At 40.6% G+C, this 17,279-nt stretch overlaps 1 protein-coding gene across 3 annotated transcripts; it reads left to right on the top strand.

Moving 5' to 3' along the window:
* The first annotated feature begins 17 nt into the window (after positions 1-17).
* Positions 18-15,663, top strand: NIF3L1 (NGG1 interacting factor 3 like 1). Of its 3 annotated transcripts, XM_036254173.1 has the most exons (8): positions 18-249; positions 1,922-2,044; positions 2,134-2,603; positions 3,809-3,974; positions 7,045-7,171; positions 9,071-9,209; positions 10,781-10,864; positions 15,255-15,663. In XM_036254173.1, the coding sequence occupies exons 3-8, from the start codon at positions 2,159-2,161 to the stop codon at positions 15,437-15,439; spliced, it is 1,146 nt and encodes a 381-aa protein (XP_036110066.1). In that variant the 5' UTR covers positions 18-249; positions 1,922-2,044; positions 2,134-2,158; the 3' UTR covers positions 15,440-15,663. The 3 variants fall into 3 exon arrangements, with proteins under 3 accessions (XP_036110066.1, XP_036110068.1, XP_036110067.1); XM_036254175.1 differs by lacking the exon at positions 1,922-2,044 and having other exon boundaries at positions 18-239; XM_036254174.1 differs by lacking the exon at positions 1,922-2,044.
* Positions 15,664-17,279: the final 1,616 nt, after the last annotated feature.

Genomic DNA, 17,279 nt, shown 5'->3' with positions numbered 1-17,279 from the left:
CGCGAGGGGCCGGAAGTGACGCTAGAGGAGTGTTCCCAGGACTTGGGAGCCTTGGCCGATTTAAATCTCGGCGGACAAAGCAGAGGGCTTTAAAGCAGACCGGGATTTGTGCAGGCCGTGGCAGCAAAAAAAGGCGGAAGGGAAGATAAGGGCAGAAAACTGGCAAGCCGCGTGAGAGCATAGGACTCTAGTGGGGCCGTGCCACCTGGGCTCTTCATTAGCCTGGAAAAGGCCCGGATGTAGGTTGAGGTAATGTAAGAGGGTGCAGTTTGCAGGTCGTAAAGTGGGACCTATTAATGTTACTTAATAACAGACACGGTGCTGACTTTGGTCAGGTATTGTGCCAGCTTTACGTTTAACCCTTGCGACAAACTGAGCTGGGCACTTCCATTCTTCAGAGGTGGAAACCGCTGAGGTTAAGTAATTTGTTACAGAGCTGTGGCTCGGTGGTGGTGGTGGTGGTGGTCTGTGGTGGGGTCGTTATGGTTTTATGCTGCCTCCCATTGTTGTTAATTGTATCAAGCTACGCAACTTTGCCGTTTCCTAATCTGTGAATTAGGGGTGTTCTGTTATTTCAAAAGGCTCTTTCTAATGTAACAGTAGGTATCTCAAGTATGACTGGCCCACTGGAGGTTCATTTTTGCGCAGGCCAGATTTAGAAGAGCCTGGAGAGTGGACTACTATTAGGACGTGGAATCTGGAGAGTGGAAGTGGTATAAGGACATTAGAAGAGCTTCCAGGATCCTAGGCTCGAGTGGTTAACAGAGGCTCCACATCACTCCAAATCATATATTGAATAAATACATCTCATATTAAATATATTTACTGTAAAAATATCTTTAAAATCGCTTTTGAAAGCATTGGGTTATGATATTTTAATTGAATTTACAATTGGCTATGCATTCTTGTTCATTATTGTGCATACTATGGAATGCTTTTCTTCAAAACTTTAAAAATGGAGTTGACAGTGTTATTTTTTTGTATTGGTTATTGCTGTCTAGAACAGCGAATTTCAATGGGTGAGCTAGATATATTTTTAAAACATGCAAAACCTGACTATTTAGTTAGGGACACCAACCTCTTTTCCCTTAGATTGTCAAAAAAAAAAAAAGACAACAGCCAACACAACAATAGCTGTCCAGTGTGAATGAATCAAAATTATATAGTACCTATATTTTTTTGTCAGATCGGCAAAAAATATATTTTTTGGTGTGCTGCAGAATTTTAATAATTAGTTTATGTGTGCCATGAGATGGGAACAGTTGGAAATCACTGCTCTAGAATGGTTGCAGACTCTGGGCATTCTCCCACCTCTTGAGCCTACCCTTCCTGTAGCAGGTGTTGATTCAGGGGCAGCAGCTCTGCCTTTTCCTGTCTTGACCCTCCCCAGTTGGAGTGACGCATCTGTGTATCTTATAAAGCACTTAACTTTTTATATGTGTTGTTATTTTTTAAATAAAGTACTTTTTAATGCCAGTATATACCACCCTAACTCCAAATTCTGCTGTGATGGGGGTGGGGGACTGTCAGTCTGTGCAGTAAGCATTTAGTGCTGGCCTATGTTGGTGATACTAAGTTATGTAAAAGATAGTTCCTGTTTTCTAGTAGCATTAGCATACTGGGGAGACAGACAAACTGGAATCTCATGAGAATACTAGGGCAGAATGGGGCAGGACAGGGAGGAGGGAGACACTGAAAAGGAAGGTTTGTCAAGAAAAGATTTATTTTAGGAAATTGAAGGGGACATGGAAGGAAGGGTAATTTTAGAGAAATGGAGAAAGCTGGAGGGTGGCTGAAGCAGGAATGGGGAGAAAAGAACAAAGGTGTGGTAGGGTCTGGGGAGGAGAGGGTGAACATCTTTGCATTATGGACCAGGCTTGTGCCGGGTGACTTACACATATTAATACATTTGCTCCTCCAGATGGCCTCTGAGGTAGGTTGTAGTGTTTCCGTTTTATAGATGAGGAAACAAACTCAGAAAGGTTAAATGACTTATCTAAGATAACATGTGCTGGTGAGTGACAGAGGCAATATCTGAACCCAGGTATGTATGACTGCAGCTCTTTTGCTCATGTTTTGCAAAGGCCCAAGGCTAAAATGTACATGTGTACCATTTTCTGTGTTTGACTTCAGATACTCAGTTTTACCTGATTTCTGTATGTTGTCATCTCACATACGTCTGGTACGCCTGGTCCCCACAACAGTCCGGCTTGTTCATTCTCTGATCCACAATCCTTCCTGTTCCTTCATGGATTTGAAGGCTCTCATCTCCTCCTTAAATGACTTTGCATCCCTCTCTTTTGCTGAGAGTTGGGACAATGTTGGATTACTGGTAGAACCAAGCCCACCACACACTGTAAACACACTCTTCCTGACCAATGATTTGACTGAGGAAGTGATGGAGGAGGCACTGCAAAAGAAGGCTGATTTCATTCTCTCCTACCATCCACCTATTTTCCGACCCATGAAACGCATAACCTGGAAAACCTGGAAGGAGCGTCTGGTGATCCGGGCTCTGGAGAACAGAATTGCTATTTACTCTCCCCACACAGCCTATGATGCTGCACCCCAGGGAGTCAACAACTGGTTGGCTAAAGGGCTTGGTGAGAATCCTCTTGTTTTCTCTTGTTTCATATTTTCCCTATAAATGCTTTGAAATTTTAGAATGTCTTTTCAATAGAGTTGTAACTGGTTTAGGGGTTGGACCATTCTATGTTTACATAATATATTTTTAAATAATGTTGCTGAAATCTGGCAATTAAATTGCTTGAAAAATACAACTTTTATTGTTAATGAATAATGAATTGCTAGACTGAGCTTTGTGATCCCTTACTCACGTAGCATAGTACCTACCACCCAGGCCCCCCAAATGCTTGTTCAATGGAATGGAAAGCTCAGGCCTCTTCCAGAATATACTTATTATGTCACTCAAATAGGCAGCAGAGTATGTGTTTTAGCTGTATTTTTAGTGTCGTTTTAGTTTACTCATTTTGGGCTGAAGCTTTTATAAGGTATAATCTGGATTGATGTGGTCAAGTAGATAATGAGCATTTGTGCCCTGAATCATGGTTTACATGAGTAGATTTAATAAGCAGTCACAATTTTATATCATCTAAAAATTCATGCATCAGTCTTTTTTGTCCACATTTTAATGATATTTAACAGTCTTCTGGAAAATAAATTTGATTTTGTATGTCTGTATTAAGTCCCTCATTTGGGGGCACTGTTGGTTGTGTGTGTAAGGGATACATATATGTGTGTATAGTATATAAGCACTTGAGTTAAAACTTTTTAAAAAAATTATTGATTTCAGAGAGAGAGAGAAGAAGAGAGTGAGAAAGAGACATTGATCTGTTGTACCACCCATCCATATATTTCTTGGTTGATTCCTGTATGTGCTCAGACTGGGGATCAAACCCACAGCTTTGGCATATTGGGATGATGCCACTGAGCACCTGGCCAGGGCAAGAATAAATTTAAAAAAAAATAGCCCGGTTGGTGTGGTTCAGTGGTTGAGCATCGACTCATGCACCAAGAGGTTGCCAGTTCAATTCTTGATCAGGGCACACGCCCAGGTTGTGGTCCCGATCCCCAGTGGGGGGCATGCAGGAGGTGGCCAGTCGATGTTCTCTCTCATCAATGTTTCTATCTCTCTCTCTGTCTCCATTCCTCTCTCTCTAAAAATCAATAAAGAAAAAAACTGAGAGAACAAAACAACATAATTTTTTTATGTTTCTCCCATAATAGTTTATCTTTTTAATTAAAAAAGCAACATAAAAACTCCATTTCTCTACAATTTTTTTTATAGGAGTTTGCACCTCCAGGCCCATACATTTTTCCAAAGCACCCAACTACCCAACAGAGGGAACGCACAGAGTAGAATTTAATATTGACCACACCCAAGAAGACCTGGACGAAGTCATTTCTATGCTGAAAGCAATTTCAGATGTTTCTGTCACTTCTTTTTCTGCTAGGTACAGTATAGTTTCCTCTTTGTGTGTGTGTGTGTGTGTATTTATTTGTAAGGATGTTCCTTACAAATTCTATAATTCTGGCATTTAGGTTTGAAACAGATTGTTTTCCCTGGGATGGGCTTACAAAGCAGCATGCTTCTCATTTGGGTCCTAACTGTGGGAGCTTTTCTTTCTTTTTTTTTTTTTTTATCTTCACTCGAGGACACTTTTTTTGCATTTATCTTCAGATAGAGCGGGAGGAAGAGAGAGAAACATCGATGTGAGAGAGACTGGCTGCCATCCACACGACCCCAACTGGAGCCAGGGACAAACTGCAACGGAGGTATGTGCACCCGGAAACTGAACCCAGGTCTCTCTGGTCCGCGGGCCGACGCTCTAATGGCTGAGCCAAACCGGCCAGGGCCTATGGGAGCTTTTCAAAACAATAAAAAGTATACGTAACACTTAATATTTTCTGTGTGGGACTATACTCTACATTTTACATACAGTATTTTATATCCTCCTGGTAATCATGAAAGGTAGTTGTTTTTACTTTAGGACATAGGTATACCTCAGAGATATTGTGGGTTTAGTTCCAGACAAGCATAATAGAGTAAGTATAGTAATAAAGGGAGTTGTAATCATTTTGCTGGTGGAGGGTCTTGCCTTCAGTTTATAAAAAAGGCATCACCAGTGAAGCTCAATAAAATGAGGTATGTTTGTATATAGATAAACCCTGGTGATATACTGATAACATAGGTTTACTTTTATTAGTTCCCAGCAAATCAGTGATTCCCAAGCCCTTTAAAGGAAAAATACATTAAAGTGCATCTTATAAGATCAGTCATTTATTTATTTAGGACAATATAAAAATGTTGCCTCATGCCCGCCTGGTGTGACTCAGTGGCTGAGTGTTGACCCATGTACCAAGAGGTCACCAGTTTGATTCCTGGTCAGGGCACATGCCAGGTTGTGTGCCAAATCCCTAATGGGGGCATGCAGGAGGTGGCCAATCGATGTTTCTATCTCTCCCTCTCTCTCCCTCTTTCTTTCTCTAATATCAATAAAGAAAAATAATTATTTAAAATGTTGACTCAGCTCTGGCCGGTTTGGCTCAGCAGTTAGAGCGTCAGCTGTGGTCCCGAGAGACCCGGGTTCGGTTCCCGCTAAGGGCACGTACTTCGGTTGCAGTTTGTCCCCGGCCCTGGTTGGGTTGTGCGGGTGGCAACTACTGGATGTGTCCCTTTCACGTCGATGTTTCTCTTTCTCTCTCTCCCTCCCACTCTATCTGAACAAAATATCAAAAAATGTCCTCAAGTGAGGATAAAAAAAAAAATGTTGACTCATAGGAGATGTTCTTTTAGGTGAATTTATCCTTTAAAAGACAAGTTATACAAAGCTAGGATATAATAAGTGCTGTAAAAAAATAAAGATAAGTATAATGACTTTTTAATAAAATGACGCCTTTGATGAGTGGTTTAAGAATAGATACCATATCGTAAAGTCATTGCAATGTCCTCTAATAGTATTGGAGAATTTCAAGAATCTTAAGAAAAATTGTTTATAGGACTTTTAATAGATTCTAGTCATGGATGTCTTTTACCACACTGAAATACTGTATAAATACTAAAATTAAAAGAATATTTTATAAGTAAAGCATGAAAAAAATCAAACAATACTAAAGTCCTCCTTGTCCCTTCTACCCAATTCCAGTATCTTTAACTCGTCATTATTATTCCCCTTTCAGAGAAGTGGGTATCTTTCCAAATACATACAGAGACATGAGGAAATGTATAGTTTTGTTTTATTCTTTGTTCTCTTAATTAAATGGTATGGTATATTTGCCTTTTTACTAATAAGATGTCTTAGAGATCTTCCCATGTAGATATATAATATTTTTTTCTTTTTAACTGCTGAATAATGTTTCTTGTTATGGATGTACTGTGGATTGTTGAAGCATTCCTCTTCCTGATTGATGGACTTTCTTTTTTTTTTTTAGTACGTTTTTATTGACTTTTTAGAGAGAGGAAGGGAGAGAGATAGAAACATCGATGTAAGAAACAGCGATTGGCTGCCTCCTGCATGTCCCCTAATGGAGCTTGAGCCTGCAACCCAGGCATGTGCCCTCACCAAGAATCAAACCAGAACCTCTCAGTCCACGGGACAATGCTCAATCTACTGAGCCACACCAGCCAGGCATGATGGACTTTTTCCTTTTTTGTGTGTGGTAAAAGACTTTATTTGGGTGGAGTAACATTCCTTGGATTGTGAAGTCTCAGTTCCTTTAAACCAGTCCTGGAAGAGGGGCAGCTGTGGGTTCAGCAAAGGTAGGAGCAGGGCCAGTGTCCAGAGTTTCAGGGTCGAGTTGGGTCTGGTAGAGCATCAGTCTGGAGTTAGTCCAGTGGTCCATTGTGTGGGTCCCACATGACCATGGGCCACATGGGCGAATGCAGGGCGTGGGAGCCCAGCACGGACAGCAAGAGAAAGAACCAAGAGAGGAAGAGACTTGATAGACTTTTTAAAAAAACTGATGCACATTTAGTTTGGTTCTAGATTTACCATATTACAGATCATATCTGGGTTTGACCATTAGTCAGGGCCCAAGCATTGTTTTTGCTTTTGCTTTTCAAAGCTCCACAGGTGATTCCAACATTGACAGCTACACTTCCAGATTATATTTTAAGTTGCCTTGTAGTTCTAGAATTCTATATTTAGAGTTTATGGTTAAATACAAAATTTTTTTGATGCCAATCTTTTTGGAGAAGCTCTAAGGCATTGCTTCTCAAAGGGTGATTCAAGTACCTCCTGCCTCATTGTTAATGGGATACTTATGAAAAATGCAGATTTTTGGCTTTATCCTAAATCTATGTAATTAGAATGAGGTTTGCCAGAGAATCTGTCCAGGACATCTTTGTATGCAGTGTTGTTTGGAAATTAACTTCTCTAGGGCTTTAAAGACAATTCAGTTTGCCCCAGCCCATTCACAGATGTATATATCTAATCTCCTATTATAGGAGTTTGTAAACTATAGATTATCTAAAATACATTTCGTTTATATTTATCCTAAACCATTGAGTGACTTTCATTACAGGACTGATGATGAAGAACAAACACGGATCAGTCTGAATTGTAGTCAGCAGGCTTTGATGCATGTGGTGGCTTTTCTTTCCCAGAACAGACAACTTTATCAGAAGACTGAAATTCTGTCACTGGAGAAGGTAATAAAAATATCTTAGCCCTGGCCAGTTTGGCTCAGCGGTTGAGCGTCGGCCTGCAGACCAGAGAGTCCCGGGTTCCGTTCCCGCTAGGGGCACGTACCAAAAAAAAAAAAAAAAAATCTTAAGTTGCTGAGCATTTTTGTTTGGCAAATTCATTTGTAAATTGTTAGATCAATAGGCTATTAACTGTTATCTGAAGTACAAAGTGATGATGAGGGCATAATGTTCCCTAGAAAGTATATTCAGAAAAGGAGACATTCCAGGTATAAGAAAATGTTGGTGCTTGTCTTAGTCCATTTGGGTTGCTATAACAAAATACCACACACTGGATAGCTTATATACAACTTTATTTCTCCCGTGCTGGAGACTGGGAAGTCCAGAGTCATGGCACTGGCAAATTTGGAGTGGTGTCTGGTGAGAGGCCACTTGTGGTTCATAGATGTGCCTTTTCTCTGTGTCCTCACATGGTAGAAGGGACTAGGGATGTTTCTGGAATCTCTCTTCTAATGCACTAATTCAATTTGTGTGGGGTCCACCCTCATGACTTAAGCACTTCCCAAAGGCTTTACCTCCTAATACATTTGGGGGTTATGTTTTCAACATGAATTTGGAGGTGGGGCAGAAACATGCATATCATAGCAGTACTCCTCAGTTACAGGGTGACAGGTTTGGTCTCTTTATTTTATACCCTCTGCCTGGACCATTTTATTCAGTCCTTTAACTTGACAGCTATTTGTATGATGATTCCTATGTCTTTACTTTCAAAGTGCTTTCTTAAGTTGAAAAATAAAAAGCAAGCCCACACTTCCAACTAGTTTCATTTTCCATTTACAGATCCCACAAGTATTTCAAGTACAATAAATACATGCAGATATTATCCCCACACCACCCCTTTAAATACTACATTTCTTGTTTCTTTTTCAATGGTGTCAACATTATCTACCTTATTTTCCGAGTTTCCACAACTCTCCCTGCCCCTGTAAATCTAAGCCCTGTTTATCCTGTCCCCAAACTATGAAATTGTTTCTCCCCTCTGTTTACTTTGCTACCACAGCTGAAAACTCATCTTCCCTCACTTGTGATATGAGTGGTCTTCTAAGTGGACACCTATAGGAGACAATCCAGGCATAGTGTACAGAGCCTATTATGACTGGCTGTGGTGCCCATGCCCTGCTCTGTACACCAGCGATACAGCCTGCTCTTGAATCTGCCCTCAGTGTGCACTTGCACACCATGACACCTTTGTACATGTTCTGTGTTTAGAATGCCTTTCCACATTTCACCCTATCCCTGTCCTTCCACCTGCACTTGACATCACTCTTAACTCCTTTCTGGTTTGTCTTCAACACTCAAATCCTTATAAAACCATTCATTCTACTTCCTCTAAGATCCATCTCATTTATGTTGTCATTCCTTTGTGCTCTCATTAAAAAATAGTATCTACCTTGTATTTAAACACTTTTATTGTGATTATTTATTTAAATATCTGCCTTCCCAGGAGATTGTGAGCTCCTCCAAGTCAGAGAATATTTTTTTCAGATTTGTACCCCCAGGATACAGGCTGGAGCTGGCTGTAATGAGCTCACAGTGTGCATGTTATGTTGATCTCAGTGTTTGCTGTTTTTGTTTTTTTTTTCTTTATTGATTCCAGAGAGAGTGGATGGGAGAGAGAGAAACATCAAAGAGAGAACATTGATTGGCCACCTCCTGCATGCCTTCCACTGGGGATCTGGCCCACAACCTGGGCAGGTTCCCTGACCAGGAATTGAACTGGTGACCTTTTGGTGCATGGGTTGATGCTCAACCACTGAGCCACACCAGCGAGGGTGCTGTTTGTTCTATATGTTTGTTTTCTAGGACTGGTGATTGACAGTTTTTCTAACTTCTGTTTCTTTTCAGCCTCTGCTTCTGCACACTGGAATGGGACGGTTATGCACCCTGGATGAATCTGTCTCCTTGGCAACCATGATTAAACGAATCAAAATGCACCTAAAACTATCTCATGTTCGCCTTGCTCTTGGGGTAGGGAGGACCTTAGGTAAATAATGTCTCCTTTATTTGTCCAGTATACATACTGTTAACATTGGGCAAAAGTTGAAACTCTTGATTGTATTAATGTAAGTGAAAGAAAACCTGTTAGCAGTCAGGGGAGATGACTGGTTTATGCTGTTGATCAGGGTGGTCTAGGTTGTACTGTGGTAGATATCTCATTGGCTTCAACAAGATTTATTTCTCCACAGTCTGTTCATCTCCGATCAGCAGGGGAAGTCAGTCTGCCCATTGTAGGCTGTTGCTGTTGCCGACGGAGAGTTTTGCAAAGTCTTAGACCATCAGTTAAACATTCTAGCCTAGAAATGAACTTGTGTTTAACTTATAGTCATTAGTCACATTGCCCAGTCTAACCCAAGTTGGGCATGAAGTGCTGTCCTACTATGTGCCAGGAAGAGAGTTGGAAATTATGACTGCTGCAGTTACCATGCAAATCTTGGCATTTTACAATACTGGCTATACTTTATAGTGAGGTGCTGCTAAGTGAAGTGATCCATTGCAGTTTCTGAGTCCGGTAGCCACTTTTGGGAGCAAAAGAAATGAACAGAACATTTGTTGGTTTCCTGCAGTTTGTCTAGCACAGTACTGAGTATGTTAAGTATGTGAGTTTCCACTGCAAAGGAACCCAGAGGTTGTGAGTGTGGATTCTGAATATCTTGGGTTCAGATTTATCTGTCCTATTTCCTGCATGATTCTGACAAGTTATTTAGCCTCTTGGTGTCCTGATAGCCACATCTGTAAAAACTGTAGTAATAATAAAACTGAACTCATCGAGTGGATGTATGCTCCATTTGACAGGGCATGCGGTAAATGCTATTAGCTCTGTGGTAGGTGTTAGTGTTCCCATTGTATCAGTGAAGACATTGAGTTTCAGAGAGATACTTATCTTATTCAGAAGTCCACAGTTGGATCAAATAACTCATGGGAGTTCATTTCTAAAGAAAATAGACGGCAGAGGTGAGATTTGATTTCAGATTCAACTCCAAAACCCCTTTTGAAATAGCACTATTGCGTGACCACTAATAAAGTGTCCATTCTAGAAACAGGTGCTAAATACTTGTTGGATTTTGGCCTGAAAGTTTGTTATTTCACTCTTCAGAGGATTCTCTTTTACAGTAAATATGGTATTTAAAAATGTGTCATAATCCAATTGTAGTGTTCTTCTAACTAATCCTTTTAGTTTCTCTACTTCACCTGAGAACAGATAGTACCTGCGTACCTCTCCCTGTTGCCTGGGGACCCAGGTGAGGTTACTTTGCCTAGTAGCATTGTAGTAAAGCCTGGAGTGGTACTGTTAGTATTACTCAGTGGTGCCTTATACGGGCTTGTGCAGCGATGTATGTCCAAAGGAATAGTAGCCCTGCCTTGGGTTGGCTATGCAGTACCAAAGAATAATCTGTTGCCTATAGGAAGACATGTTTTGTTATTTTTTTAAAATTCATATACTGGTGATGAGACCAGGAGTGAAATCTGCTTTACATTTAGGATTCTTAGTACAAATTGTAATATTAAAATGAGGAGGAATTGTAAAGTATTGATCGCGTTTCCTTTACCTTAAAGAGTCCCAAGTCAGAGTTGTGGCTCTGTGCGCTGGTTCTGGGAGCAGTGTTCTGCAAGGAGCAGAGGCCGACCTTTACCTCACAGGTAGGCAGCCTTTGGATTTCTTTTCTACCCCCCCTTTTTTGGTGTGTGTATCCTTTCCCAACCTTGGTTTATTTTTTACAAGTTAAAAAATAGCAAATTTTAGGACAGTACCTGGCATATAGATGGAGCTAATATTTTTTGAACCTGAAGTAAATAGGAACTACACCAAAACTGGGGACGTACCATATTCTTTGTGGACGGAAAAATCACTTAACAGTTTATTATTAGATTATTTAAAAATACGTAAGTTTAGCATTTACTTAACCTATCTTCCTCCTAAACATGGTTTCTCTCAGACTTCATGTCACTTTCTCCATGTTGCCTTAGCTAGAAGGTGGTTCCTCTTACTCAGCCCTGAAGTCAGCCGTCAGTTCATCACCAGTTCTAGCTCCAAAATCTTTCTAGGATCTTTCCCTTTATCTCTATCCAGACATCATCTCTTACCCAAAGGACATCATCAAGCCTCCGATCTTATTTATGTATGTATTTATTTAAACCCTCACCTGAGGATATGTCTTTATTGATTTTAGAGAGAGAGTGAAAGGGAGGAAGAGGGGGTGGGAGAGAGGAAGAGAGAGATGTGAGGGAGACATCCATGTAAGAGAAACATCTATCAGTTGCCTCCCACATGTCCCCTGACTGGGATCGAACCTGCCAACTTTTGGTACATGGGATGACTGAACCACGAGGCCAGGGCAAGCCTCTTATCTTTATCATCTACACACTCCCCCAAATTAACTTTAAAAAGTGCAAATTTGATGGTGGATAATATCCTGGCTAAAAAACCTGAAGTGATTTCCTTCATCTTTCCTGGTGAAGCCCGAACGTTTCGTCTTTCATGCAGCCTTTGCTTATGCTGTTTTCTCTCATTAGAGTGCCTTTTTCTTGCCCCTTTCTTTGTACTTCTAGAGATGAGCTCAAAGATGCTTTCTCTGAGAAGCCTTTTCTGCTATTCTCTGGCTCCTTTTCCTGATGGCCCTGCCTTCCTCTCTGATCCTTGTCACTTTGTCCTTAACCTCCTGTATGCATTTCTACTGGGCGGTAATTGTTTGGCTCCCAGGCATTACACTATCCTTTCGGATAATACCTAGTAGGTAACATGGCTGTTCATTCCTCCAAAGGATTTGGAGGCACTTTGTACACTTGCTGTTACCTACCTGCTGCATGTCCACCTCTACTCCTCCTCAGTGTTAGAGGGAGTTACAGAGTCCATTTCCCACTTCTGGGATCAAGATGTTAGGGCCTTAACCCTCTGGCCATTCCCTTCGCTATTTCTGCGCCTCTCCTGCCTCTCACACCCATGCCTTATTATCTAGCACCCCCTCTTACAAAGGCTGATATACTTGAAACATTGTCACGTCCAGAAGTATGGAGGTACAGCATCTGAGCAAGCCAGATGTAATTGCTCTGAACCAACTGAACATGTGCATAGCTGCTTTCTTTTCTATCCTTCTGAAAGTGTAAGATTTTTATAAGCCCTCAGTCTTGTACCAGAATGAAATAAAATTTTAATGTATAGGCAATTTGACAGACTATCTTACAGCATGGTCTAATTGTAACATTTTACTTTGAAGGAAATTCAGACCTATAGAACAGTTGCAAGAAGAGTACAATGAACTCCTGTATGCTCTTCACCTAGATTACCAATGGGTATATTTTGCCACATTTGTACATATTCTCTCTCTGTACATATTATATATGTGTGTATATTTTTGTGTGTATAAATATTATATTTATATATTTGTTTCCCCCATAACCATTTTGTAATAAATTGCAGACATGATGACCTTTTACTCCTAAATACATCAGCAAAAATTTCCTGAGAAAAAGGACATTCTCTTCTATGACCATGGAACACTGATCAACTTCAGGAACTTAATATTGTTAAAATACATATTTAATTCAATTTGGGATGTCTGTTTTCTCATAAATAATGACTTTTTAAAAACTAGGTGTTATTATTATTATTATAATAATAAAGCAATATGTGTGTCAGATAAATTTACAGTTCACCAAGTTCCAAAATGTTGAGATGTCCTTCCTATCTGTTTACTTGGGGAAACAAAAAATATCTTCTTACCTGGCTGACTTTAGATGTCTATGATCGGTGAAGCATCACTTTCAATATAACTTCAGAGATGAGAAGCATCAGTCAAAAGACCAAATATAGGCCTCTGCTGCCACTCATCACCCTTCTTAGAGCTTGACGTGGAATTAGGTTGTTAAGGGTAACATATCCCAGAAAGACCAGCAGATGGGGAGCTTGCTCCTTGCAAATACTTATAAATTCTCTCATTTGCTTTTTCTTTCCCACAGCTGCCATCCTGTGCCAGGCTTTCTTCTTTGCTTTCATCAGCTATTAGTGTAAGGTCTTCATGGATTTCCCCTCTTTCATGCCTTCTTCAGCCAGTGCATTTATAACCTGGGCAGCCAATCTTATCATTCCTCAAGCATGGCTTCCAACTGGGCCACCTTAGTATCTTTTTCTCCTTTTATTTTACCTTTACTATTATAGATAAAATGTTTTGTTTTTTTTTTGTGGGTTTTTTTTTATCCTCACCTGAGGACATTTTTCCATTTTTTGTTCAGATAGAGTGGGAGGGAGGGAGAGGAGCAGAGAGACAAAGAGAAACATCAACGTGAAAGAGACACATCGTCCCTGGCCGGTTTGGCTCAGCGGTTAGAGTGATGGCCTGCGGTCTGGAGAGACCCGGGTTCGGTTCCCGCTAAGGGCACGTGCCTCGGTTGCAGTTTGTCCCCGGCCCTGGTTGGGTCGTGTGGGTGGCGACCACTCGATGTGTCCCTTTCATATCGATGTTTCTCTCTCTCTCTCTCATTCCCACTCTATCTGAACAAAATATCAAAAAAAAAATGTCCTCGAGTGAGGATAAAAAAAAAAAAAGAAAGAGACACATCGAGTGGTTGCTACCTACACGACCAACCAGGGCCGGGGACAAACTGCAACCAAGGTAATATGCCCTTAGCGGGAACTGAACCCAGGTCTCTCTGGACCGCAGGTCGATGCTCTAATCGCTGAGCCAAACCAACCAGGAAAGATTAAATAGGTGCTTGAATAAAAATGTCTTATAATGAAATGACACATATGGGGGATGGAAATATGGGCAATTGAAAATTTCTGAGGGGAAATCACTTTTTTTCCCTCATTTTTTTTTTTTTTTTTTTTAATCCTCACCTGAGGGTATTTTTCCATTTTTTGTACAGATAGAATGGGAGGGAGAGAGAGGAAGGGAGAGAGAGAGAGAAACATCGATGTGAAGGGACACATCGAGTGGCTGCCACCCGCACAACCAACCAGGGCCGGGGACAAACTGCAACTGAAGTACATGCCCTTAGCGGGAACCGAACCCGGGTCTCTCCGGACCGCAGGCCGACACTCTAACCGCTGAGCCAAACTGGCCAGGGCTCCCTCATTTTTTTATGCCTTTATATTTCTATATATATTTCAAAATTATGCTTTTATGAACAAGCCAAAAATTGTGCACAAAATATTTTTGCTCTGAAATTAGAAGTCATCAGATTTACAAATGGTGTTCTTAAAAATTCAAAACATTTGAGTTTTCCCAAATTCTTTTCACAAAAGATGAAATCCTCTCCATGCAGTTACAGAATTTCTAGGAATTTTGCCTAAGTCAAAGGAAAATACCATTTTAAAATTTAAAAATAATATGAAGCTCATTCCATCCTTGAGACTAGGGTTGATGCTGAAAATTTTGGTGCTCACAAAGCATAAAGGAGTCTTCTGGGAAGTATCCCTGATTTGTTATTTGATATTTAAGAAACTTTCTGAAAGCCCCATTCTACTTAGGTCATTTATTTTATTGTGGAAACAATATGAATGGGTGTTCTTACAGGTCTGGTTCTGGCAGACCTGTTGGATATGAGAGTTTGGATACTTGTCTTGGGTCTGCCAAGGAGAAAGAAATTAGAATTCTCAGTAGGATGGTCTCAGTCTATTTAAATTGGAGGACATATAAGAAACCTATATATAACTTTCTAGATTTATATGTGAAGTTCTGCCGTAATACATTTGCTTCATATAGAATACAAACAACCTTTCTGCTGTTAAAGTTCAGCATTGCAGCCCTGGTCGGTTTGGCTCAGCGGTTAGAGCATCGGCCTGCGGTCCGGAGAGACCCGGGTTCGGTTTCCGCTAAGGGCATGTACCTCGGTTGCAGTTTGTCCCCGGCCCTGGTAGGTCGTGCGGGTGGCAGCCACTCGATGTGTCCCTTTCACGTCGATGTTTCTCTCTCTCTCTCTCTTCCTCTCTCTCCCTCCCACTCTATCTGTGCAAAAAATGGAAAAAAAAAAAAAATTCAGCATTGCAGACTCTGCATCTAATAATGAAGTATTTTCTTTTCTTTGCTGGCAGGTGAGATGTCCCATCATGATATTTTAGATGCTGCTTCCCAAGGAGTAAGTGTCATCCTCTGTGAACATAGCAACACTGAACGAGGCTTTCTTTCCGATCTTCGAGATATGCTGAGTACTCACTTGGAGAATAAGGTTAATATTATCCTGTCAGAAACTGACAGGGACCCTCTTCAAGTGGTGTAATTTGTACAGGAACAGAGTGACAATCTACTTTACAAATCATTTCACTCCTAACTTGAGTACACATGATCAGCGGAGTTTGTATCCTTCTGGAAGACTGTTTTGGAATGTACACTGTCATTTCTGGTTTGTTGATCTGCTTCACCAAGTGTTCTATAGTTTTTAGAGTAAAAACTGTAATGTAACTATTATTAAAGAACAAATATTCATTCATGGCCAGGTAGCTCAGTTCGAGCACCATCCCAGTACGCCAAGGTTGCAGGTTTGATCTCTGGCCAGGGCATATACAAGAAGCAACCAATGAATGGATAAGTGGAACAATAAATCCATTTTTCTTTCTCTCTCTCTCCCTTCCTCCCTCTCTCTATTATCAATAAATTTTAAAAAAGAAAAAGAACAAATATTCATTATAAAGAACAAATTAAAGAATGTATTATAAACACTGGGCAAGGTCTACTAAAATCTGTCTACTTAACACCCTTGGGAAGTAGTTCAGGTAATCTCCTTAATTAAAGATTGGATGTGTCATTCTAGATCTCTCTGCCCCTAGTTAGTTTTAAAATATACTTTAAAAACTTGGGATTGGAACACATTTCTAGGTAGTAGCCTCTAGGAGGCAATAAGGTCTGTCTATGTATTCCTGTTTCTAGATTACTATTCTCCCTCCTGAATTTCAGAATATGGATGAGATTTATCAGAATGAGGTTTGGGGTTTTCTCTTAATATACATGATTATTATTTATATAACTTGTTTTATTATTTTTTAGGTAATGCACCTGTAATTTATAAAGTTGATTAGGTTTCAAATACTAGTGATTTATACAATATTAATTTTGTGCCAACCACTCTACTAGGTGCTTTATAAGCACTTTCAATCCCTTATAAACAAGCATAGAAGTATTATTATTCCCATTTTTGCAGGCTGGCAAGCTGAAACAGTCATCTCTCCTAGAATGTAGGAAAACACTTTCTGAACAATGCTGCTGGCCCTGCATTTGAATTAGCTGCGGGGGAGGTGGGTAGCTGGAAAGTTTTTTCTTTTATTTGGCAGTACCTATTCATTTATTATGGGTAGGTTTACAAATAAACCTCTTTTATTTATGGGAAGAGGTTCAGGGTTTCAGAATGTCTTGGTATATTTTTCCTGATACCAGAGGGACAGAATTCCTCTGCTGTCCATGAAATGACATGCACTTGTAGCTGCAGGGCATTGTGTAGGGGTATTCTTCTACAGAATTAAATACTTATAAAGCAGAGTTAAGCCCTGGCAAGTGTGGCTCCGTTGTTTGGGCATTGTCCTGTGCACCAGGAGCTTGCTGGTTCGGTTCCTGGTAAAGGGCACGTGCCCAGGTTGTGGGCTCGATCCCCATCAGGGGGCATGCAGGAGGCAGCTGATAGATGTGTTTACACATCAATGTCCCTCTCTCAAAATCAATAAACTTTTTTTTTTTTTTTTGCATTTATCTTCAGATAGAGTGGGAGGGAGAGAGGGGGAAAGAGAGAGAAACATCGATCTGAGAGAGACACACTGAGTGGTTGCCACCCACACAACCCCAACTGCAGCCGGGGACAAACTGCAACCGAGGTACGTGCCCTTAGTGGGAACTGAACCCAGGACTCTCTGGTCTGCGGGCCGACATTCTAACCACTGAGCCAAACCGGCCAGGGCAATAAACTATTCTTTAAAAAACAACAAAAAAAGAAAAAACAGTTACAGTCATCTCTTGCCACTTCGTGCTTCAACTTTTGCAGTTTCACTCTATTGCAGTTTTTTCAAATACTATACTACATTTGAAAAATCCGTGATAGAGTGAAGCCACGAAAGTCGAAGCACGAAGTGGCA

This window comes from Molossus molossus, unplaced genomic scaffold, assembly GCF_014108415.1.
Source record: "Molossus molossus isolate mMolMol1 unplaced genomic scaffold, mMolMol1.p scaffold_m16_p_11, whole genome shotgun sequence".
NCBI lineage: Eukaryota > Metazoa > Chordata > Mammalia > Chiroptera > Molossidae > Molossus > Molossus molossus.
Note: the sequence above shows the minus strand (reverse complement) of the source record. Positions and strands in the feature narration are given on the sequence as shown.

What these genes read in the sequence shown, in the direction of transcription:
- NIF3L1 (XM_036254175.1), top strand. Translation starts at nt 2,159, where the DNA reads ATGTTGTCATCTCACATACGTCTGGTACGCCTGGTCCCCACAACAGTC. An exon ending in TGGGGTAGGGAGGACCTTAG is followed by an intron (nt 9,210 to 10,780) that starts GTAAATAATGTC and finishes TTTACCTTAAAG; the next exon opens with AGTCCCAAGTCAGAGTTGTG. An exon ending in GGCCGACCTTTACCTCACAG is followed by an intron (nt 10,865 to 15,254) that starts GTAGGCAGCCTT and finishes CTTTGCTGGCAG; the next exon opens with GTGAGATGTCCCATCATGAT.